The sequence below is a fragment of the Carettochelys insculpta genome, chromosome 6 (genome assembly GCF_033958435.1).
Source record: "Carettochelys insculpta isolate YL-2023 chromosome 6, ASM3395843v1, whole genome shotgun sequence".
Taxonomy (NCBI): Eukaryota; Metazoa; Chordata; order Testudines; family Carettochelyidae; genus Carettochelys; species Carettochelys insculpta.
Window position 1 is genome coordinate 69,722,401 of NC_134142.1, and position 23,515 is coordinate 69,745,915.

A 23,515-nucleotide genomic window follows, 5' to 3' on the forward strand; every position below is an offset into this window, starting at 1 on the left:
AATTCAAAAACACTCATTCTGCATAATTTGCCTCTTTCTGAGACACTCCCATACCCACTCATGATCTCCTTCCCTCCCTCCCCTGCGTCTCAAAATTCAGTCCTGGGTGTTGCCACAGGAGAGGCTCCAAGCCTCCTCCTTCCAGTTTCTAGTTCTTCCTGGCTGCTGGGCTGGGCAGACTGCAGTCTTCTTCCCCTACTTTCTCAAGATATTCAGCGGCTTCTTCTCCTATTCCCTTCTCTTGTCTCACCGTTTATAATACCCAGATATCTTCCCTTATATCCTGTTGAGCAGCAGGTAATCAGTCACAGGTGCACAGGACTTCATATCCTCTTAAAGGGACAGTCACCCTGTGACATATCTCAAGAATGTGAGTTTAGGCTGATATCCACAAAAATACCTAGGGGCCTAAGCCTTAAGTTTAGACATGTTAAGTCCCTGGACTGTTGCCTTGTGGATAAACACTTAAACGGTCATGGAGACAGAGCGAGAATGGTTCTATAGCTCGTTGGTTAGTGTGCCAATCACTCCTTATCATTACTTATCCATAGAGGACCAGCTTCAGGCACAGAGACTGAGGGAGCCCCACATGGCAATATCCAATAGCTCAGCAGTTAGAGATGTGTGTTCAAATTCTTTGTGCCCCTCTGGCTGGGGGTGGGAGGTGTTGAACCTGGCTTTCCCACATCCCCAGTGAGTGTTCTAACCAATGGGCTAAAAGTCATAAAGTAGCTGGTACCCCTCCTCCTAGACCTTTTGCGTAGATTGAGGCAGGCTGCAACGAAGCCTCTTTGGGATATAAACTGCTTAACTTCAGGGGGCTGGTCTCTGTTCAGGGATTTCTAAGCAGAAATAGGTGCCTCCCTGCAGCCCAAACTGAGGTGTGAAAAGACTTGAGAGCAGCTTCTCACACACCCCTGACATCAGCATCAGCAATTAGCTACCCTAGGTGGCACACTGCTTAGCAAGCTGGCTTTGTGGCTCACACACTAAGGTATCTGTTTCTCCTCATTCATTGTAAAGAGACCCTAGGCACTTAACTCAGGCTTTGTAGATTGCAGCTTATTCCTATGATTTTCTAGGATCCTAAAAGTTAGGTGCCATGACACTCAGTGCTTGTCCACGCTACCATTTTGCTTGCTGTAACTTTCTTTTGCCCCCTGAGTGCAGCATTATAAAGCTCCACCATAAACAAGGTTGGAGGTCACACTGCCACTGCTGTTAGTTATGCCCCTCATGGTGGTGGTTACTTGATGAGCTATCTCCCTGTGTCAGTGCCATGATCATGCTACTGTGTTAAAGAGCAACCACAGCTGCACTGTAAACTTTAGATGTGTAGACAAAGCCTCAGCACTGCAATGCTTAAGTCTCTTTGTGGATCCCATCCTTATTCTCTCTGCAACTGGCAGTAATTTCCCCTCTCCTTTGTCCTCTTCTCCATCTGTGTGCTGTTTCAATGTGCGTTGTCCTTATAAAGACCCTGTTGGGTTTGTGACATCTATGACACTCCAACAACATTATCAATGAATTATTGTTATTCCTAGATATTTGTAGACATAATTTCTTTCTAAAGCATCTTGGAAACTCACTCTTTGGGACAGACAACACAATAAAAATATTGAGGTTATCAGAAGACCTGCAATGGTCCATGCAATTTCCCATTCTCTTGCACGCATTACACACCTTTTTTTTGCCTGTCAGGATTTTGCAGATGGTCCAGAAAGGAGCATCTGAAATTATTAGACATTTAGGGGCAGGGTGAGGGGTTTTTATCTTAGGAAAGATTAAAAATGGTAAGGAGCCAGATCATTTCTTTAGCCCTCCTGGGCAGAAAGGATGAAACCTTAGTGTGGGGGTCTGCAACCGAAACAGCGAGAAGAGCTATTTTTTCAAATTCAGCTACAAACTCAATCCTTCAAGAGCCACAGTGCATGTGAATATGAGATGGTCCTTAATAAATAACATCAAACAGTGGTTTTCATCACCCCTTTTTAAAAACAGCATGCACGTAATGGTTTGTACCAGTTAGAAAGTTTGTTACCCCCATCTCCAGGCTTTACCCGCCTCAGCCCTCAAATCTGCCCCCTACTCCCAGGCTTTACCTGCCCCATCCTGCAAACCTGCCCGTATCCCCAGGATTAACTCTCCTGAGCCCCAACCTTCCCCCTCTCCACCCCCAGGCTTAACGCCTCTGAGACCCAACTGCCCCCACCCACCCACCTGCAGGCTTAACTTGCCTCAGTGTCGACAGTTCTGCATCCCCCTGCTGCTCCACATCAGCTCCTCCTACTACTCAACACAGTTTTGCGGCTCCTGCAACAGCAGGCTCAGCCACCCTCCCTCCTGCTCTTGCTGGCTTAGACTTCCACCCAAATGGGGGCTCTGTGGCCAGCTAACTTTCTCTTCTGTGCTCCCTGCTACAGTTGACTGCTGAGTGGCTCCAGCTGCCACTGCTAAAACAAAAAAAACTAAATTGAGTTGGCTCAATGGTGTGCAACTGAATTTAGATTTTTGTTTAAGTGGTGCAGCCTCTGGAGCAGAGTTTTTCACCAGTTTGGTAAAGCATTTTGGGGTATTAATTTGGCCTACGAGTGCTATGTAAATATGAATTATTATTTCTGTCTCCACTAATCTAATCATAGTTTGTCTTTGTTTCCCTTTGCCACCTGTAACTCACTCTGCATCTCCTGAGAGCAGGATCAGGGTCAGTGACTGCCCACCAGAAACCCACAATCCTGCATGTTCCCATAAAGGCAAGAGGTCTCTTAGGAGGCACATGGCCTTCCCATGGATGTCCCTGAGTTATAGGGGTTTGTAAGCCAAACCTCTTGCAGCTGAGCAGAGATACGCCGTCCTTTTCCATGCCCTCAGTGACACAAGTAGAAGGTATCTGTGTAGTTCAGATAGTCTCAAAGACACAGTGTGAAATAGAAGTGATGGAACAGAGAGATTATATAGGCATTAAATAAAGGAAATTTGGAAAGTCAACCAGGCATACCTGTTTATCCCATCTTGTAACACAGCAACACATGGAATGAGAACATAAACCTGAAAAGGAAATTCTTATGAACAAACGCTGTTATGCACTTAAGGGACTTACTGCCACAAATATGACTGGGGAAAATAATTTAGATTATAAAGGAATTAAGCAGAGATTAACATCTTTAGCTGCTGGTGGTAATTATGAAGGCTCTCAAATCTTTATGCTTCAAGGCATCCACTCCTCAACAGCAGGGGACAGAAGGAAATTGAGCCAGATAAGTTGCTAGTTTAATGTAATGTAGCTCCACTGAAGTCCAAGGGACTATATTAATTTATGCCAGCTGAGGTTCTGATCATTAAGTCGCCTGTGACATAATGTTGCACGGGTATATAAGGTACAGGTGGCATTTCTCTTCCCTCTGGTCAACTGGATATTAGCTTTTGTCAGAGAAAGGACACTATCGTAGCTGGATCATTTATCTTTTCTGAGGAGTATATCTCCACTGCATCTGGTCACGAGCCTCCCAGCCTGGATCTAAAGACTTGTTTGTAGGATTCATGCTGCTCTGCTACAAATAGCTGTGTAGACATTGCTTTGACATTGTGATTTGGGCTGTAGCTCAGGCGCTCAAGTCTACCTCTGCTTCCCCTGTGCTGGAGTGCCTGAGCCACTACAGCTACATAGTTATTTTTAGTCAGTGCTTACTTTGTAATGAAAGAGGTGCTGGGGTTTATGCATTTAGGTCCTGGGGCTCAATCTGTTTTGTTTTGTTTTTGCTTTATTAAGAAATGGCCTGCCAAGGTGTCAAGGTGCAACCCTGACAAGCCCTGACACAAATTAAGCACTGTTTTCAGTATGAAAATGCTATCCCTGCTACTGTAATGTGAGACCTTTGCTGGGAGGCTTGGTCCCATATGCCGTGTAGATATAATGAGTAGAGTGTCTGACAGGAATTCATCCAAACAAGTAACATTTTGGACAAAGACCATCTAAAGTACTAACCATCTTTTTTTTTTTTTTAAAAAAGACCTGACAACCAGCCCTCCCAGTGAAACTCTTTGGAGCAACAGCCCATTGGTGCCCAGAATGCTATTGTCTCCCCCACTTGAGAAACCAGACCAGAGTTCTGTGCTCCTTGGGACGAGCATCAAGCAGGAGTGTCAGAGAACAGCTGCTAAAAGTGTTTCCCCTACACCAGCTATGATCCTTGTCGATAACGCCTCCATTGCAGAAGAAGCCAATAAGTCATTGCCCTCCCAGAACATGCTGAAGGTCATCCCTGATTCATCAAACTGGAAGCTTTCTGCAGAGAAAGATATGTTCCCCACTGTAATCTCTGACACCAGCTCAGGATGCCCTGATCCCACATCACTGGACTCTGCTGTTGAATCCACAAGTGTCCTTGAAGCCCTGGCTTTCCAGTCTTCCTTGGGAAGAAACCAGAGCCCTCTTAGCACCTCAGAGCAGAGGGCATCAGAGCTGGGCAATTCCTCAGATGAGCTGAGTGCCAAGTTCCGTTCCCACAGGCTGGATGACTCATCCCCAGGAGAGATGATGAATACTCCTGATGGCTGTCTTCCAGCTGCAGAGCCAACGCCATCGTCCATCACTTCAGCATATCTGACCTTTCCAGGGAGGGAATATGGCCTAAGCAATAGTATGACTCTCCCAAAAATCCGGACACCCACTTCCCCAAGAGATAGTATCCAGCTAGCAAAGAGGCATTACAGCCAGCCCCAGCCAGGTGTCCATCGCTTCCATCATGTACCAAGTGTAGAGACTGACCCCTTCCAGCCCATAACAGCCTCAAGTCTCTGCGCAGCTCCAGTGGAGGAGACGGACATTGATGATGATGAGCTGCAAGAAAAGATGGAGACAGAAGAATGTCCTGTGGGAGAAGAGGCTGGGGTGTGTGTGGAGATTGATCAGTATCCTGGTTCAGCTAAAAATGAATCTGGGAATTCTGAACCTGGGCCGCTAGACTCAGGAGACAAACCTCCCACTCCTCCACTGCACAGGCTCCCATCCTGGGTAAGAAACGCAGATGACACAACATACTCTGTTCTGCTCACTTCTCATCCGTAGGTGCTTGCCTCTGTAAATAATGATTAGACTTATATTGCCGAGGTGAATGCACACCGTGATTTTGGTCTGGGCTGTTTGGCTCCTGACAACCTTAGTTAAAGATGGTTGCTTTGATAAGTTATTAAGCCAAATAGTTCCAGATAATGGGACGTACTGGTCAAATTAGCATTTTTTATTTTTTTCCTTTCTTTAAAAAGAAAGGGGGGAGCGCAAAAGGTTCACTGGAAGTAGTTCCCACTAAAGAAACATTAATGGTGAAAATTCAAACCCAAAAGTTGAGAAATGCAAATTCGCAGTTGCAGGATCACCCTTGGTTCTGTCCCCTGTAAAATTATAAGCCAGAGAGAAGGCAGTGGGAGAAATAGCACTAGGGCAGGCTGTTGTAGGAGACAGCATCAGAAGGAGCTGTCACCATTAGAGAACATTTCCTAGCTTCTCTCCAGAATCTGAAAAGGAACCAAAGATTTCACAGTCTGAACATTACTGTCAGCGAAAGTAAAGTGTGGCTCTAACAGAGCATGTCTCATCCCCCTCTAATGTCTACCCCACATATAAGAGAACTGCCTACAACCATCAGAGAGGTAGCCATGTTAGTCTGTTTCTTCGAGAACAACAAGAAGTCCTGTGGCACCTTATAGATAATAGATATAAAATATCCGTTAGTCTATAAGGTGCCACAGGATTTCTTGTTGCCTACAACCATGACTACCAGTTACTTTATTAATTTAAATGGCACAAGTTGCAGGGCAATGAGGGATCTAAATGTTCCAACCCTGCTGATGGTTTTTATTCAGTTTGCTTCTTTTAAAAAAAGAAAAACAGGACATTCCATACACAAGCTGCATGAGAAGAAAAATTTTAAGGTTGGAAAGTCAGGCCCTCAAAAGTCAGAAGAGGTCAGAATTAAGATTGCTTGTGCAATCTTAATTTGGCCCTCTTGTGCATTTGCTTTATGATACAAAATCAGCTATCTCTAAATTATGAGCGAGGGATGTAATTCCCCGCTCATATACGCAACCCTCACTAGCTCTAATTGAGCTAGTTTGAGTATGGGCATGCAAGATGGTTATCATGCCTCCTGCTTTGTCATGCAGACTTAGCCTTTAAGTATGGATCTCACAATTTTTTCTGCAGGACTCCTGCCTCATTCAGTGTTTAGCCTGGACCTGCTCTGGGGATGAATCAGACTTGTACTGTGAAGGATGCTGTTGTCTGTAGGACTCTTGCCTGACTTGTTGCAGAATTTGGGAGGGGTGTGGTGACTGAGGTCAGGGACTGCAGGAAGAGAAGGGATAGTCTCATGGTTAAGGCTGTTAAATGCTGACCTGGAGAACTGGGTTTTGTCCCCGCTTCTGTCACTGAGTTCTTGTGTGATGCTAGTGGAGTTGCTTTGTCCCTAAACTGCACAACATGCTCACCTAGGGAGCATGGCGTAGCAGTCAGGAGCAGGCCAGTGTCCCTTGGGGCAGGCAGGGAGCACCCCTCTGCCTCGCTCTGCCCCTGGCTAGCTCCAGCTGCAGCTCCCCTCTGTCCCCAGCCCAGTTCTGTCCTCATTCTTGCTCTGACCCTAGCCAGTTCTGCTTCTAGCCCCAGCTCCTCCCCCATCTTCAATTCCTCCCTCAGCTCTGCCTTCAGCCCAGGCTTCAATGGAAGGAGCAGGGGCTCCTAGACAGATTCCATTTAGTAGTAAAGGGGACATGACAGGAAAAGTTTGGGAAACAGTGACTTAAACCCTATGTTTCGCACGTGGTCACTAACTGTATTCCTTTTTTCTAGATACCCTGGTGTCTGAGTTGCAATAATGCTTAGCAGTAATAGCTGCAACTGAAGTCAGTGGGAGCTGTGCTTTGAACCTGTAAAGTGCTATGTAATGCTAAGCTCTCTGAAACATCAGGTGCTAAGTGTCTCAAGTTGGGCACCCAAAATTAGTGGACACTTTTGACCTTAATTGTTCTGGGCCTCAGTTTCTCATTTGTAAAACACCCTCTCATCTCACAGGGGTTTTGTGAAGACAAATCAATGCTTGTGAAGCACTCAGGTACTGTAGTGATTGATGAGTGCCAGAGAAATTCCAGAAGGAATGTAGAGCCTGACTTGAACTGTATGTGTTAAATGAAACATCGGGCCACCTAATGAACAACGAGGAGAAACCAAACTATTGAATAGCTGCTCATTCAATAAGTACAGTAAACCCTTTCATACCTGGCATCCCTGGAACCAGGAGGCTGCCAGATATTCAAATATTTTGTATAAAATAGAGGTAGCCAGGCACGGGCAATGGCTGGGTCCAAATGTAGAGAGCCCTGCACTGCCTGGCTCCAGGGCTGTCTTAGTGGAAGGTGGGTAAGAGAGAAGCAGGGACCAGATGTGGAGAGCGCCATGCTGCCTGGCTCTGGGGCTGTCTTAGCAGAAGGCAGGCAGGCAGGCAAGAGAGAAACAGGACTGTGCCCAGGGGCTTGGGCACCACCAGTCAAGAGCTGTTGCAGTGGGCACTGCATGCTTATCTTCGTCTGTGCGCTGTAGCTGGTGAGTGGCTGACCCAGACTCATGTCCCAGCTTAGATAGGGAGGGAACTCACCGAGTCTCTGGGGGGAAAGCCATAATTGCCACGTACACAAACCAGACCACCAGCTTCTGCGATTCAGTCAAGCACTGGGGAGGGGGTGTTTGTAACAAGTGGTTGGAGGTTAGTTCCCGTGGTTTTCACCATGGCACTGAACTCATGCACAAAGCAAGACACCCTCTTTGACTTACTTCTTTTGACTCTAGTGTCTACATGTTAAAATGCTGGTTATTGAAGAATTCTGGATGGTAGCTGGTTAAAACAGTTTGCTGTACTGTGCTGTGCAGTGATTGAGGCAGGGGTCCTATAGAAAACAGTATGTGTTCATGTAATTAAAGACTGTATTATAATGCACATGCACATGGTTAACCTGAATACTGGAATAGCCTAAATTCTGAGTTTTCAACTTTTCAACCCTAATGCTGTTTTCATGTAGGTTTTTTATGTGTAATGTTATATATTAGACATACTTAATTATATAGGGATAAAGCATGGGGGTGCAGAATTAAGGAGCATCTTCCAATCTTAACTCTGCATTTACCCACGTTTGACTCCTTAATTTCTCACGTTGCCTTAAGTGTCAAATTTTCTTTCCCATGGAATTTGTGTCATTTATGAAGCTCTTTGATATCTTTAGAGGTGAAAGGCCATCTCTTTGGCAACTCAGACCTAAGGTTTAATCAAATAATTCCATCCATTGCCTCCATTCCCTTGGCAAAGAATGGGAATCTTTCACACCTGTTGATTCTATTATGGCTGTTCACTTTAGATCTTTTTAGTACAGCTTAATGGATTGTTCATGGCAAAGAAATCAGCACTCCTAAATTACGATTTAAGCTGATGATTGAGTGTAGGTGTCCCAGCTTGAGGATGTGATCTTTGCAGCACAATCAGCAGTTCTGCTGTGAGTCAGGGGATGGCACTGGATATCACATCTACTATTCCCTACCAAACACCATCCACCATGCCACCAGTCAGGTTCTCCTTAGAGATCATTTCTTTCATAGGTGGTGCTGCTGGTCAGGACTGAAAAGGAATGTGAGGCCATTAGACCTGAACAAGTGAAATTTACAGCTTGATTGTTCTGTTCTGGTGCTTTGTCTGATCACTGCCCTGTATAATGCTACTTTTCCAGGAGAGTCGGATCTATGCGGTAGCCAAATCTGGCATGAGGCTGTCGGAAGTGGCCCTTGGAACTGACTCCCCCAGCTGGAGTAAGTTCAAGATAAGATCCATCTCGAGGGGGGCTGAGGCTGTAAGGCATTAGCCTCTGACTGTTCATGTTGTTGCCCTTTCTTGTCTGTTTTCAAATCAGATCTCACCCTGAGTGTCAGCCAGGCTGAGGAAGATATCTGGCCTTAGATGGGTATGTCTACACTGCACTTCAGAGCAAGCCTTCCAGCCCAGGGCCATGGATTTGTGCTAAGCAGGGTTTATTTAGTGCACTAAAATAATTGTGTAGATGTTGCTCTGACTCTGGAGTCTGCACATGGGAGGGAGAGCTGCAACGTCACAGTTATGTTTACACTGCTGTTTTTATGAGTCTGTGGACTTGGGTTGAGAGACTTGCCCCAAATTCCAGCGCAGAAATACCCTAAAGCACCAATCCTTGTTTTTTCTGACCTCTGTTTTATGTAACTTCTATGGAACCCCCCATTTAGCTCCTTCCCCACATATGACAAGACACTTCTCTGCACATGCTGCTTTTGTATGCTTACCTGCCTGTGATCTGCTCTCAGGGTGACCCCACCATCACCTTCCATCTATTTCTGAGCTCCCACAACCTTTGGTGACCTACCAATATCACAGAAAGCCAGGCATGGAACTGTTCAAAATGAAGATGGGAAGAGCAGTTAGGGACTTAATTATCTGGCATGGATCTCTGGTACTGACTTCCTTGGATATAATGCTCTGGCTCGCAGCTCTGTGGTATGTGTGTGAACCTTGATTGGTTGACCCCATGTCACTAAAGGCATTGAACAGGTCTAAGACTAGCCCTGGGCCAACAAAGTGTGGAGCAGTGGAATACCTTTCTTGTATGCTCTCTTAGTAAAGTGACTAAACAGTCTCACCATATTTCAGCTAAACCATGCTCAGATATGCACCTCTCCACCAGAATGCTAGTGTCTCCTGGTGCTGCCTCTCACTATGTCGTTGACTGTGTCTGGCTGCCATTGTCCTGGGGAGGAATGCGAGGGTGGGTGAGTTATCTCATAGGCACAGTGAAAGAGGAAGTACTGTCACCTTTGAAAACTTTACACAATTAGTAATTCCCACAACCTTTGCATGATCAAGTCTTCAAGGAAGACACCACTCCCTCACCAGTTCATCTAGTTTAGGTTCCCTATGGCTACATTAGTGCCTTCACACCTACTTCCCTCCATTAAAACCTGCTGTTTTTCACTAGTGCCTTTGTTCTCTCTCTGAATTTTCTAGTTTCAAATTTTCCATCATGTTCAGCGTCTGGGCCATTCACTTGCCTCATCTACAGAAATGTTACATGTCCCGTCTACACCATGTTGAAGGGGGTAAGGGATTACCTCACCTTTTCTGTTAAGCAAAGAATGGGGAGTTGGCACCATCTTGAGAGTAGCATGGAACAATACTGAATTGACAAGAAGGCTTGAGAATGCCAGGTAGCCCTTCAAATGGACAGGCTGCAGTGGAATAGCACATGCCATGCACACACATGGTATTGATTGTCATTTAAAATAATTTTTAGCTTTGCCAATCTGAGGGCAATATTGGCAACTTGCTAAGTCCCTGAATACACCACTGAATTTGCTTAAAGTGAAACTTAAAGGTTCAGTCCACTGAGACTACAGATCCCGCATTCTGGAAGGATGAAACCTTGATACATGTTTGAGACCAGGCAGTTCTTGGTTAGTGAGGTGGTGGAGGCTGGATTGTGAATGAGAATGAAACAGAAGATCGATTGGGTTTGTGGAGCCCTAAAAAGATAGAGAGACTCAGGAATATGGGACCTGGAAATATGGCCTGGAGAGTCCCTGGAAAATGAGAAATGAGATGGCTTGGTGGCAAGTGGGGAGAGAGGGTCTGCATAGCTGTGAAGAGATTAAACTGGCCTGTTTTGTTTGTGCTATCTCTTTTTGAATTGTAGCATGTGTTTGTCATTGGAGATCCTCCTTCCTTACATTCTAATCCTGAAGGCTTGTTTTCCAGAAAGCCACCCAGATCAGCAACGTTCCTTTCTCAGATGAGTCCTCGGGCTCTGATGATGACTGCAGCTCCCATGCCAGCTTCAGGACCTCCAATGGTGGATCTGAGATCAGAAAGAACAGCATTCCAGGCAGTCCTCGTGCTGTGAAACGAGGTAAGTTGAACCCAGTAAAATTGGGAGAGTAGGCAGTCTTGGGCTGCCAACCACCACTCAGGAGAAAATGGTCTTCTAAAATAGTTCTTAGTCTGCAGTGGAACTCTGACGCCAGTTTGGGGATCTCTCCATTTGATTGTTACAGCCAAATGATTGTGGCATGTAAAACCTTGGAATTAAGAGCATTCCACATTAGTTGTATACTAAAAACAAACAAGAATGCTTCTGTTTTTCTCAAGGCCATTTGATAAGCATGCTAGTGCCAACTCATGTCAATTAAATTGTTGGCTTCTACTATCTCTGTCACAAGCTGGTAAATTTTGCACCAGAAGCCAAATGGCACTCAAAAGGTGCAATTTTTTTTTTCTGTCTTTGGAGCACCAGATACTGAGCATCTTAATCAGTGTAAGTGAAAGCGAAAAACAGGAGAATGAGAACTGACTAATGGATCCAATCTAACTTTCCAGAAAGCAGCACAGTCATTGCTAATGGCAAACAGTAAACCTGAATTCTGTGTATATGACTTACAATGGTCTTTTCTCATTCTGTACTGGTTAATGTGTCCGTGTGCCACTGGAATCTAGAAGCAGAAGGATTGCAGAAAGTAAAGATGCACTTCTAGTAACCAGTTGAGTTTATCCTTTAGATCAAGTGAAAGGCTTGTGATTTGACAGCACAGGTTCTTGAGTGTTATTAGGTAAAATCCTCATGTGTGGTTTAGGTAGCATCTTACCTGTAATTAGGCATCCCTGAATTCATTACATTATAGAATTCCTTCCCCCTCTTCTGAAGAATGAGTTCATAGGCTTGGGTGTTGAGTTTGGATGTCCAGGATTTCGAACAATATCTGATTGGTTTGCTCATGTCGAATGAAGTACTTTTGTGATTGAATTAGAGGCTTTCGCAGAGAGTGCAGGCTCAGGGAGCAAGTTACAGATCTCACACAGATACTGAGCATGTAGGATTCTCATTGTCCCTTAATTCCTGGCAGGCGTATCTGTGTCCTCGCTGAGCTCAGAGAGTGATTATGCCATCCCCCCTGACGCCTACTCTCTGGAAGGTGACTATTCAGAGCCAGAGCACAAGCTGCAGCGGACATCTTCCTATTCTACTGATGGTGGAATCTGCAGTGTAAGTTTTGCACCCCTTGGACTTCAGTTTTGGATGAGGATACAGCACTGATCCTGAAAGAGGAATGGCAAAGCTACAGTAAATAGGTTCATCTTCCTTGCTGATTCAGACTGTTGAATCAGTTTGTCTCTGACAGAAGTCACTGCCTGATACTTCATAAGAATGTGGAACCTCCATGATGTATGTGGCCAGATGTGTGGTGCTGAGTCTTTCCTGGCCTTCGGGCCATCAGCCTAAAGTTTGATTATCCCGACCATTTTTCACCCATTTGAACAAAAACAAGAAGTTCTTACTCTGGAAACATTTTGGTCTAGTGATTTAGAGCAGTGCTTAGCAACCTTTATCACCTCATGGCACACTTCAGCACTCATTATAATTTCACTGCACACACAATATATATAACCCAATCTCCTCCTCCTCCCTCAGAGCCAGACACCCCCTGTCCCCTGCTCTAACCCAATACCCTCCTCCAGAACCAGGAACCCCAACCTGCCTCTCCCCACCCCCAATTCTAACTCAGTGCTGGTGACTCACCAGAGCAGTTGCCACTGTTCACCCAGAGCCACCACTGCTGCCACCACCCCAAAGCTGCAATGTGCTTCCCTCCAAGTGGTGGGGCACATGTGCAGAGCAGCAGACGACACTCCTGGCGCTGGGCTCTGAGGCATACTAAATGTCGCTTCATGGCACACCATTGTGCCACAGCACACAAGTTGTGAAGCACTGATTTAGAGCAAGAGCAGGAGTCACAAGACCCAAATTTTATTGCCAGATCTGCCACTGACTCATTGTATGATGTCAAGTCAGTTTTATGGGCCCCCATTTCCTCCTGTATAAAATTTGGGGTGGGGGTAAAGATAATTGTACATCTCTGTAAACAGCTATTACCCAATGAAAAATGTGTGTGTGTATCTATCTATCCATCTATAAACACCCATTATTATTTATTTTATTGTCACTGGCATGGGCTTGATTCTGCAAGCCCAGGTACATTGTGCTGTATCTATGAGACTGGTGCTGTGCAGCGACTACATAATTCCTGCCTAGCAGCAAGGGGAAGGACAAAGGGGGAAGCACATGGCTTGGTGGCATGAGATGCATTTTGTTTAAGGTTCCATGTCATCAACTCAGCCACAAATTATAGACTTCACACAGGAACCACTTAATCAAATTCTATGCCTGTGTGTTATTCAGGAAACGAGATGAGGTGATCATAGTCCTGTAAGGCCTTAAAATGCTATGAATTTCTCATGAGTGTCCACTATTTACACACCTCCACCCTTTTTTTCAAAACTCTTCTATTTGCAAGTAAAGCAGTATACATGCAAAAGGCTTGATACTTGAGAGTTGAGCTACTGCTACCTAGAACTTATCTTTACTTCATGTTGGAAGGGTGCTTAGCACATTGTACAGGAAAATAGTAATTTGGAAACACTGGAGGCATTCTGATCTTGTGATTTAGAGTAAACTTTTTACACTGGGCCCCACTTTTTTTCATCCCTGTGATTACATTAGACAGGTTGTGGGGCTCTGCTAATCTAAATGGACATATATTTTGGTGATGTTCATATGAAAAAACCCCATTTGGGACATGTAAGAAAATATGCATGTAGAATGTAAGAACTTAGTTAATCAGTATATAAATGTGAATATGCATATATTAAAACAGTAACATATTTCAACATTTTTAATAAGAAGAATGATCCTGACACCCGGTAGCCGATTGTGCTGTGTCTCCCCGCTTATGAAATTTCATACCCCCTGAGGGGGCATTCCCCCCAACACACACACTTTGCTTACCCCACTTCAGAGCAACAGAGCAAGAGTTACAAGACCCAGATTTTATTGCCAGTTCGGCTGTCGTGACTCAGGTAAGCTTTGAAAGCATGACCAGTCCTGCTTTCGGGTACCTTCTTAGTTGTGTGACACAAACACCATGTTACTTAGCAAATTCTTACTTAGCATGGTAGCAGCAGATTCTCTAAGTTCTATGCAATGATGTGGGTCCAAACATGTGGCAATTTGAACTGGAGAGAAGATGTTGGATGCTGGGACATGACAGATGGCGTCCCTTGGTGTGGGCACTTCTCAGTTGCTTTCATTGTGGGCATAGGATAATCCACATATCCTTTATCCTCCAGGAGCCCATGGAAAAGTCAGGCTATTTGCTGAAAATGGGCAGCCAGGTGAAGATCTGGAAGAGACGTTGGTTTGTTCTAAGAAATGGACAAATCATGTACTACAAATCTCCGGTGAGAAAGAAGCAGACTCTTACACCAGTGTCAGATACAGGGGGGAAAGGCTGTTGGAAGTCCGAGGTAGCTTTATGACCCAGTGAAAGGTACCACAGTGATGGTCCTGGCAACTGAAGTCCTGTCTCTATTCATGTAACAGAGACAATGTGAGTGGCAGCAGGTAAAGGCTTGGCCTTCTTCCTATCCTGCCAATGCGCCTCATCCCTGATCCTGGGGTACAACCCCCAAGGATGAGGGGTGTCTCCATTCAATCACTGGTTTCTCTGTTCAGACAGAGGGGCTCTGTGGAGTGGTAGGTGTTTTAAAGTAACAACTTACGTACTAGGAACTGGCTTGAGACCTGTTGACTATGTCGAGAATCTTTCGACAGAACGCAGCAGTTTTCCCTGCAGAGTCGTATCTTGATCCTACAAGGGGTAGTGTAGCCACTCCAGGGGGTCCTCTATCAACAGAGAGGGCTTCCGATTCACTGGGCTGCCCTGTTTGCAGAGTAAAGAGTACTGCAGTATGTATACACGAGGCGCTGTTTTGTGGTTGCCAGTTTAATTTTTATTTGTCCTCAGTTTAAGTGCTTAACTGTACAATGTTATCATGTTCTTTCATAAGATTTCCTTGGAGAGTAGGCACCCCAAAAATCTGCTAGCAGGATCTCTTCATCCAGTATCCTCACGACAAAAGCGGTCAACGTGAGATGTGTCACAGGATGGGTTATGTGTACGTGTACGTGTGGGCAAAACACTATAGTGAACACTTAACCCATCATAAGGGATGTTTCTTCCTCACTCCCACCAGTTTGTGGCTGGCTTATGACCTGAAACATGAGTGGGTTTTAATTTATTTTTTCATTCTGCCTATAGTAATTTTAGATGTCTTCATTATCCAAAAGCCCTCATTCTTTTAAAAATCGTACAAACTTTTGACCTCACTGCTATTTAATGCCAGGGAGTTCCATAAAAAAACTTGGATAAAAAGTTTCCTTTTCACAAACTTAAATTTCTTGTCATTCAAGTTAATGTAAAAAGTGATAGTCAATGAAGTGTAAACAGGAACAACAAATTCACCACTGTCGTATCATTCATTTTTTATCTACATCTCCTCTCTAAACCATTGCAATCTTTTTACTTTCTCCTCACCGAAAAGTCTTTCCGGGCCCCTAATAGTTTTAGTTATTCTTCTCTGACTTTCCTCACGTTTTCGGTGCTAGAGGAACCAGAACTAAATGCACTGTTCCAGGTGAGGGTGCACCATCCATCTTTGTAATGGCATTACAATATTTCCAGTGTTCTTTCCCATTTCTTTATTTTTCCCCTCTTTTGCCATCTGCTACACATTTAGCAACTGTTCTCTTTTAGCCACTATTTTATGAAGCTGTTCAAAAAGATAGGAAATGGGGTCTCTTCCTTTACAGCAGCAATGCTAATCACTCTTTAACGTTTCACATTTTTCAGAGCGTTAATAATTCTGATTTTTGTATATATTGTTTCAGACATTTTTCCTGGTATTCAGGTAAGTCATACTCTTGCAATTCCCAGTTGCATTCCTAGTGACCTTGTTATGATCCACGCAGTATTTGCTACTTCCAATCTTCTGTCAAACAGCTTGTTTTGATGAGAGATTGCATAACTTTGGTAGCAGCTCACCTAGTTCATTCTTAAAAATTTCTTCAGAACCCATGAATCAGTTTCATCTGCACCTAATGACTTGTTGCTCTTACATTTATCACTTTGTACCAGCATCTCATCTGAAACACATCTACAGAAGCTGAGGAACAGCCTCTGTAAAAGGAAATTACTTAGCTTCTCTGCAATGTCCTTGTTCTCTTTAAAATTTTCTCCTTACCTTCTGGTAGTCTAGCAGATTCCCACATAGATCTTCTGGTTCTTAGAAACAAATTAAATCATTAATATTTTGGCTATTTGTTCTTCAGTTTCCACTTTGCACTCCTAATTTCTATCTTACGTTTTACATACCATTATTTCAATTTCTTTTCTGTAGACAACTTAAGCTCGGTTTTCGTTTTCTGAAGGCTTAACTATTTGATTCAAATAGTGTCTGACTTAAAGACTGAAAAAGGAAAACTATCCAGTTCTGTAACTCAGAAACACCTGTCAGTCAAGGGTAACTGGAGCCTATCAATATCGCAACTGAAGTATGTACGTGTACACCAGTCAGCCAAAGGGCAATTAACGCGTTAGTTTTGCATGGATTTACATACTTGTGTAAGAATGTACCTTGAAAGTGAAAAATGGCATAAAGGGCAAGGAAAACTTATGAAAGAAAATGTTAACATTACACAGTTACGCACTTCAAACTTAGGCCATATGAAAATTAAACTGGCAACCGGGGAGCAAACTCAAAAGTACAGGATGAAATTAAGAAGTGGAGTAGAATTTTTGTTAAGAAAGTGCTGATCATTTTTAAAAAATGGTTAATTTCTGGTCATCCTCCTGGGGGCTTCCTAGTGGAAATGGTCATGCTAAAGGAAATGAAAAATTAGTCTTATCTGCTAGTAGTTGCTCTGTTACTGATAGCCACTCACTGGGGGGAAAAATAGGTCAACTCTGATGGTATTATTCAAAAAAAAGGGAAGAGGCCTTATTATGGAAAAAACAATGCACAATTACATATTCCGCAAAAGAGGCAGAACAAAGAGATATTTAGATTTTAGTTATTGTTTACTTGGAGTATTGTCACCTGCAAAACAGGAAGCCCCCAAAATGTAGCACACCTTTCCATTTTTTCTGTTACTGACCTCTGATAGACCTATCTAGTCTGTTAAAAGCACGTAATCAGGGATTTTACTTAGAAAAACAAAACACTAAAATGACATATCAAGGGTAGCATAAAGATGCTCATTCTGTAACAAGTTAACCTGTTTAAACAGAGATCTGATTGCTATTACTGTATATTATGTTTCTATAAACAAAAGTTCATTGTTGTATGATTCTTGTATTGTCTCTAGCAGTTACATAGCTGTGATCTGTAAATCTCTAAGGACTTCCTAAACAGAGAAATGGTTTTAAATAACAAATGTCCTGCTCATCCATCTCTGTACATTCCTCGTTAGCCTCGTGTGGGGATATTTCTTATTGGGGGTGCCTATGTTTATGGGTGTCCTGTACTTAATTTTTCCTCAGAGCTAAGTTCTCATCAGCCCAGTGGACGAGGCACCTCTTAGTCTCTCCCCAGGGTGGCATCCACAGGTTGCCTAGCATGCATCCAGGTGTGATGTCTCATCTGCCATACTTCTGGCTCGTAAGGCTCGTGCTGAGCCTTCTGAAAATGTTTCCTTTTTCCACAGAGCGATGTTATCCGCAAGCCTCAGGGGCAGGCTGAACTGAATTCTTCTTGCCAGATCATTCGGGGTGAAGGGTCTCAGACATTTCAGGTGAGAATTGCCTTTTGATCTTCCACATAAATACACATGCAAGGATGTAAACAGAGCTGGGAGGGTGAGGGGGTACCTTCCATCCGGATGGAGTACTTGGTTGTGATCGATGTGTACTAACTCTTCTGGCTTTTATTTTCCTTGCATTTCAGCCTAGGGAGACAATCATTTTTGTATAAAAGTGAGTAAAGACCTGAAATGTAAGCTAAAGCTCAAACCCAGCTTTCCAATGTTTAAAGAAGTTCAGATAACTCTGCCTCTCTGCAGCATTTCTTTCTGTATTGTACAGCCAGCACCTACTTGAGAAAGATTAAGCCTCTGTGAGAGAAACTTACTGTGCTGCTTCTGGGCCAGCCAAAAACAGGGGCTCCAGGAATCTTCTTGGTGAGACTATTCTCAGTAGCTTTGGAGAAACATCTACAACTTGGAGTTTATCTGAAAACTAAGTCTCCAGACCATTTGAAGTGTGCTCACCACCAGCCCCATTTACTTCTCATAGGGCAGGCCATCAATGTGAGGTGACTTCTTTGTAAGGGACATGAGGTATGAAAGCCTCCCTTGCATTCTGAGTCATTCTGGCATAGAGTGAGCTCCCATCTGCCCTTCTCAGACTGAAGTTAACTGAGAGTGTAAATATCTTATATTCATGGAACCTCTTCTATTTCACAGGGCCTCAAAGTGCTTAGGAAGCTCTCAAGGGCAGAGGGCAAAAACTGGCAATAAGTATGGCTGTATTAAAAAAGAGAGCCATTATTGCACCCACCACAAAAATGCATCCATCTCTGTAGTGACACACAGCAGCTGTTTAATAGCCCTGAGCAATATTTCAGAATGGGAGAGGAAATTAAGAATACTCTGTTCAGCAAAAACATGGCATGCGGGGAGGTGGGGAGATGTAAAAATGCCAAATGTAACCATTTGAGTTTGGTAAGGGACATAGAGGTTAACTCCTCTTCTCTTATAAAAACGCTGTATGACCCCTTGACTCAACATCTGAAGGAGAGATCACATGTGAACAGATTGTGACATTTCCCAGTCTCCTTTCTCTCCAGCTCATCACTCAGAAGATGACCTACTTCCTTACAGCAGACTCTCCCAATATCCTAGAAGAATGGATCCGTGTCCTGCAGAGTGTTCTCAAGGTGCAGGTGACCAGCTCTGCTGCTGTCCCTCAGAAGGATGCCAAATCCACTGTGAAAGGCTGGCTCACCAAGGTAAGGTGGCTCTAGTACAGTCGGTCTCTGCACCCAAAGGACAGACATAGCCTTCTCAGGTTTATATACTGATGGCCTGCCAGAAATGTGTGTGTTAATTCTCTCTGGAAACTGGGGGGATAGAGAGAGGCAGAGGTGTAGATTTCTGAAGTTCAAAGGAGCTGGAAAAGAGGATAGGTGCTGGACCTAGGGTGTGGGGTGGTACAGCTTGAAAGGCTTCTGTTATATACAGGCAAAACAGCACAAATGAAGCACTTTAAAAACTAACAAAATGATTTATTTGGTGATGAGCTTTTGTGGGACAGACCCACTTCATCAGATCAATCTCATTTCCAGTACAGACTGACATTTGTTAAGTATAGAGGACCAAAAACAGACAAAAAAATTGCAATAAAAACTGACACGGGATGAGGGGTGGGGGGATGTTGCTGTCCTTCCTGAGATAATTACGAGCATCAAAGGAAGGGAAGCAGTCCCTGTCATGCGTGAGGTAATTGCAGGGGTTTAAGTTGGGAGCTATAGGTGATGACAAGTGGTGTTCTGTCCATCTCCATCGTCAGAGCTCGCATCTGCTCTGATCCTACTGACAGAGACTGAAAACTACAAGACCTCTACCAAGAATTCATAAAACTTAATTACCCACCAGAAGAAGTAAAAAAAAAAAAAAAAACCAAATTGACAGGGCTAGACGAATAACTAGAAACCAGCTACTTCAAGATAGGCCCCAGAAGATCAATAACAGAACACCACTTGTCATCACCTGTAGCTCAAAACCCTGCAACCTATCATTAAAAACCTACACCCTATTCTTGATCATGATGCTACACTCCAGAAGGCCCTAGGTGACAGGCCTGTTCCCTCCTATAGACAACCTTCTAACCTAAGGGAGAATCTCACCAGCAATCACAGACTACACCACAGTAATACTAATCCTGGAACTTTTCCTTGCAACAAACCTTGCTACCAACTTTGTCCACACACTTATTCTGGGGATACCATCACTGGACCTAACTATGTAAGTTACAAGATCAAAGGCACATTCTTGTGCACTTTCAGCAACATTATATATGCCATTATGTGCCAACAATGTATTGCCACTATGCATGTGAGACAGACTGGGCAAAACTTTCGCCAAAGAATAAAGGGACACAGAGCAGACATCAAGAAACTCAATACATATAATCTGGTCAGTGAACACTTCAGTGGAGTGGGCCATTCTGGTAAAGACCTCAGAATTTGTGTCCTGGAGCAAAAAGAATTTAAAACAGATTAGGCTGAGAAATTTGTGAGTTGGAATTCATATTCAAATTCAACACATTAACACGTGGTGTCAACAGAGACATCAATTACTTCACACATTACAAGGACTGCTTCCCTTCCTATGATACTCGTAATTATCTCAGGAAGGACAATTAACATCCTCCTTGCCCCTCATCCCCTGTGTCAGTTTTTATTGCCTTTTTTTTTTTTTTTTTGGTCCTCTGTACTTATAAATGTCAGTCTGTATTAGAAATGGGATTGATCTGATGAAGTGTGTCTATCCCATGAAAGCTCATCACCAAATAAATCGTTTTGTTAGTCTTTAAAGTGCTGCACTTCGGCTGGCTTATTTTGTTGGAGTACGGACTAACGTGGCTACCTCTCTGTTGTTATATACAGGGTTTACAGTTTGATTCAATGGCTCTCAGCAACCTCACTATACAAATTGTTCCAGCCCACCAGGAAAGAGGATATCCTAATTATATACAGTGAATAATTAAACAGAGCACCCTGTCGGGATAAATTGATCCTCTCCAATAGTACAGTGCAAGACAAATGCAAAATTTTTCACAATTAAAGAAAATGCTTTTGTAATGTGACATATAAGCTGCGTCTACACGTGCACGCTACTTCGAAGTAGCGGCACCAACTTCGAAATAGCGCCCGTCGCGTCTACACGCGTCAGGCGCTATTTCGAAGTTAACTTCGACGTTAGGCGGCGAGACGTCGAAGTCGCTAACCTCATGAGGAGATAGGAATAGCGCCCTACTTCGACGTTCAACGTCGAAGTAGGGACCGTGTAGACGATCCGCGTCCCGCAACGTTGAAATTGCTGGGTCCTCCATGGCGGCCATCAGCTGGGGGGTTGAGAGATGCTCTCTCTCCAGCCTCTGCAGGGCTCTATGGTCACCGTGGGCAGCAGCCCTTAGCCCAGGGCTTCTGGCTGCTTCTGCGGCAGCTGGGGATCTATGCTGCAGGCACGGGGTCTGCAACCAGTTGTCAGCTCTGTGTATCTTGTGTTGTTTAGTGCAACTGTGTCTGGGAGGGGCCCTTTAAGGGAGCGGCTTGCTGTTGAGTCCGCCCTGTGACCCTGTCTGCAGCTGTGCCTGGCATCCCTATTTTGATGTGTGCTACTTTGACGTGTAGACGTTCCCTCGCTGCGCCTATTTCGATGTTGGGCTGAGCAACGTCGAAGTTGAACATCGACGTTGCTGGCCCTGGAGGACGTGTAGACGTTATTCATCGAAATAGACTATTTCGATGTCGCAACATCGAAATAAGCTATTTCGATGTTGGCTGCACGTGTAGACGTAGCCATAATTTGTGAAATATGTTGCTCTGGCATATGATCAAGAAAATTATAAGATTTCAAATGAATTGGACACTTATTCATAAGAATAGCATTGGCAATTACATTAGTTTTCTTGCTTCAGGACGAACTATGATCACTACTTTGGCTCAGGAAAGAATTTTTTACTCTTGCCCTAGAACAGTGTTGCACAAGATGCATTGTGGAAGAGGCTAAGATTTTGTCACGCATATTTTTAAGTAAAAGTCAGGGACACATCACAAGCAGTAAAGATATATTAATGGAAACCGGTGACCTGTCCATGACTTTTAAACTAAAACAATGCTGAGAAGCCCTCAACACACCCATAGGGGCTAGAAGCTCCAAGTCCCTGCGCTGTAAGATCTCCTGCCACCCTTGGCAGCTGGAAACCTTATGGGCCTGAGCTCCCAGCCCAGGGGAGCTCAAGTCACAGAGATCTCTGGAAGTCATAGCCATAATTATGGGGCTCTTTAAGTCTTCCATTGGACAATGGCCAGTGCAGCATAAAGTTTGGCTGGTCTGTAGCTTGCTCAGGGCAATGGTTCTCAACTTTTCCAGGCTACTGTACCCCTTCCAGAAGTTTGATTTGTCTTACTTAATGCAAAACTTCACTTCACTTAAAAATTATTTGCTTGCAAATTCCTATATAAAAACGTAAAAGGTTCACAGCACACTGTTAGGGAAATATTGCTGGCTTTCTGATTTTTATCATATTGCAAAATAAATCAGTTGGAATTTAAATACTGTACCAGCACTGTAGTATGTACAGCAATACAAACAAGTGATTTGTCCATATGAACTTTTAGTACATACTGACTTTGCTGCTGCTTTTTATTTAGCCTTTTGTAAAATGAGGCAAATATCTAGGTGAGTTGATGTACCCCTGGAAGATGTCTGCTTGGTCTTGATTAGAGCCATAGGAGATAGATCACCCGACTACAGGGGCCATTGGTATGTTCCTGTGTAGCAGGGTAAAGTCCATTGGTCTGCTTGGATGGGGGCATTTCCCCATTATTTACAATTTTTCATTCATGTATTTTGCATGTTGTATTTCAGAACACATTAATGACCAATCACTTTGGGTAAAATTTTTGAAACTCTCTCAGGACATGGGAATGCTGCAAAATAAAACCCACAGCACCAAGTCATGGAGCCTGGATCAGTTGAGTGGACGTTGAGCCACAGGGCTGAAAACAGCAGTGTAGACACTCCTGTTTGGGCTGGAGCCCAGGCTCCAAGATCCTCCCATCTCACTGGGTCCCAGAGCCCAGACTCTGACAATACATCTCTGGTTTTAGACCTGCAGCCCAAGCCATTTGACCTGAGCTCAGATTCAGTGCTACATGTTTTCCTGGCAGTGTAGGTGTGCTCTCACTTACTTAGACACCTACATTCCATCTTCAAAAGCATTTAAGTGGCTTAGGTATTTTTGAAAATGTTTCCCTGCATTTGTGCACGGATCATGAAAGAGAGATTTATACTAGCTCAGAAAAACTAGTATAGAGAACCTTCCAACAAGGGATTTGAAAGGAAAGAAAAAAAATCCAATAACTACTGCTGGCAGTGTAGTAAGATCCAGTCCCTAGGTTGAAATCTTTCATTCCTTTGTCCTTCCTGTAGGTGAAGCATGGCCACTCTAAGTTGGTTTGGTGTGCACTGATTGGGAAAACCTTTTACTACTATCGAAGTAATGAGGACAAGGTACTTTGTATTCCTTCTGCTATGTCTCATAGTTTCTGACTTCCTTTACCTACTGTCCCTTCTTACTCCAAAAACCCCATACTCTTCCTCTTCATTCCAGTCCCAACTAGCACCTCCCACTATGCAAAAATGCCTACCTCTCCTTCTAGAAATACAAATACATTAATAATCTTCAAACGTACCAGAGACGCATAACTAACAAAGCAGGTGCCTACTATTTCCCAGATTACTCCATTTCTGTTTCTACGACTTCCTTTGTCTTGGTGTATTT

At 43.9% G+C, this 23,515-nt stretch overlaps 2 protein-coding genes across 2 annotated transcripts in view; one reads left to right on the forward strand and one right to left on the reverse strand.

The window, feature by feature from the left end:
• TMEM229B (transmembrane protein 229B) overlaps positions 1-23,515 on the reverse strand; it is a 193,545-nt gene that overhangs the window by 142,468 nt on the left and 27,562 nt on the right. The window lies entirely within an intron of this gene.
• PLEKHH1 (pleckstrin homology, MyTH4 and FERM domain containing H1) overlaps positions 1-23,515 on the forward strand; it is an 84,953-nt gene that overhangs the window by 21,064 nt on the left and 40,374 nt on the right. The window contains exons 6-14 of the mRNA XM_074997210.1: positions 4,011-5,014; positions 8,767-8,845; positions 10,068-10,159; positions 10,815-10,965; positions 11,957-12,096; positions 14,238-14,348; positions 17,653-17,739; positions 18,792-18,953; positions 23,164-23,244. Of these exons, the coding sequence (XP_074853311.1) occupies positions 4,011-5,014; positions 8,767-8,845; positions 10,068-10,159; positions 10,815-10,965; positions 11,957-12,096; positions 14,238-14,348; positions 17,653-17,739; positions 18,792-18,953; positions 23,164-23,244 (1,907 nt within the window). The remainder of the gene's footprint in view (positions 1-4,010; positions 5,015-8,766; positions 8,846-10,067; positions 10,160-10,814; positions 10,966-11,956; positions 12,097-14,237; positions 14,349-17,652; positions 17,740-18,791; positions 18,954-23,163; positions 23,245-23,515) is intronic.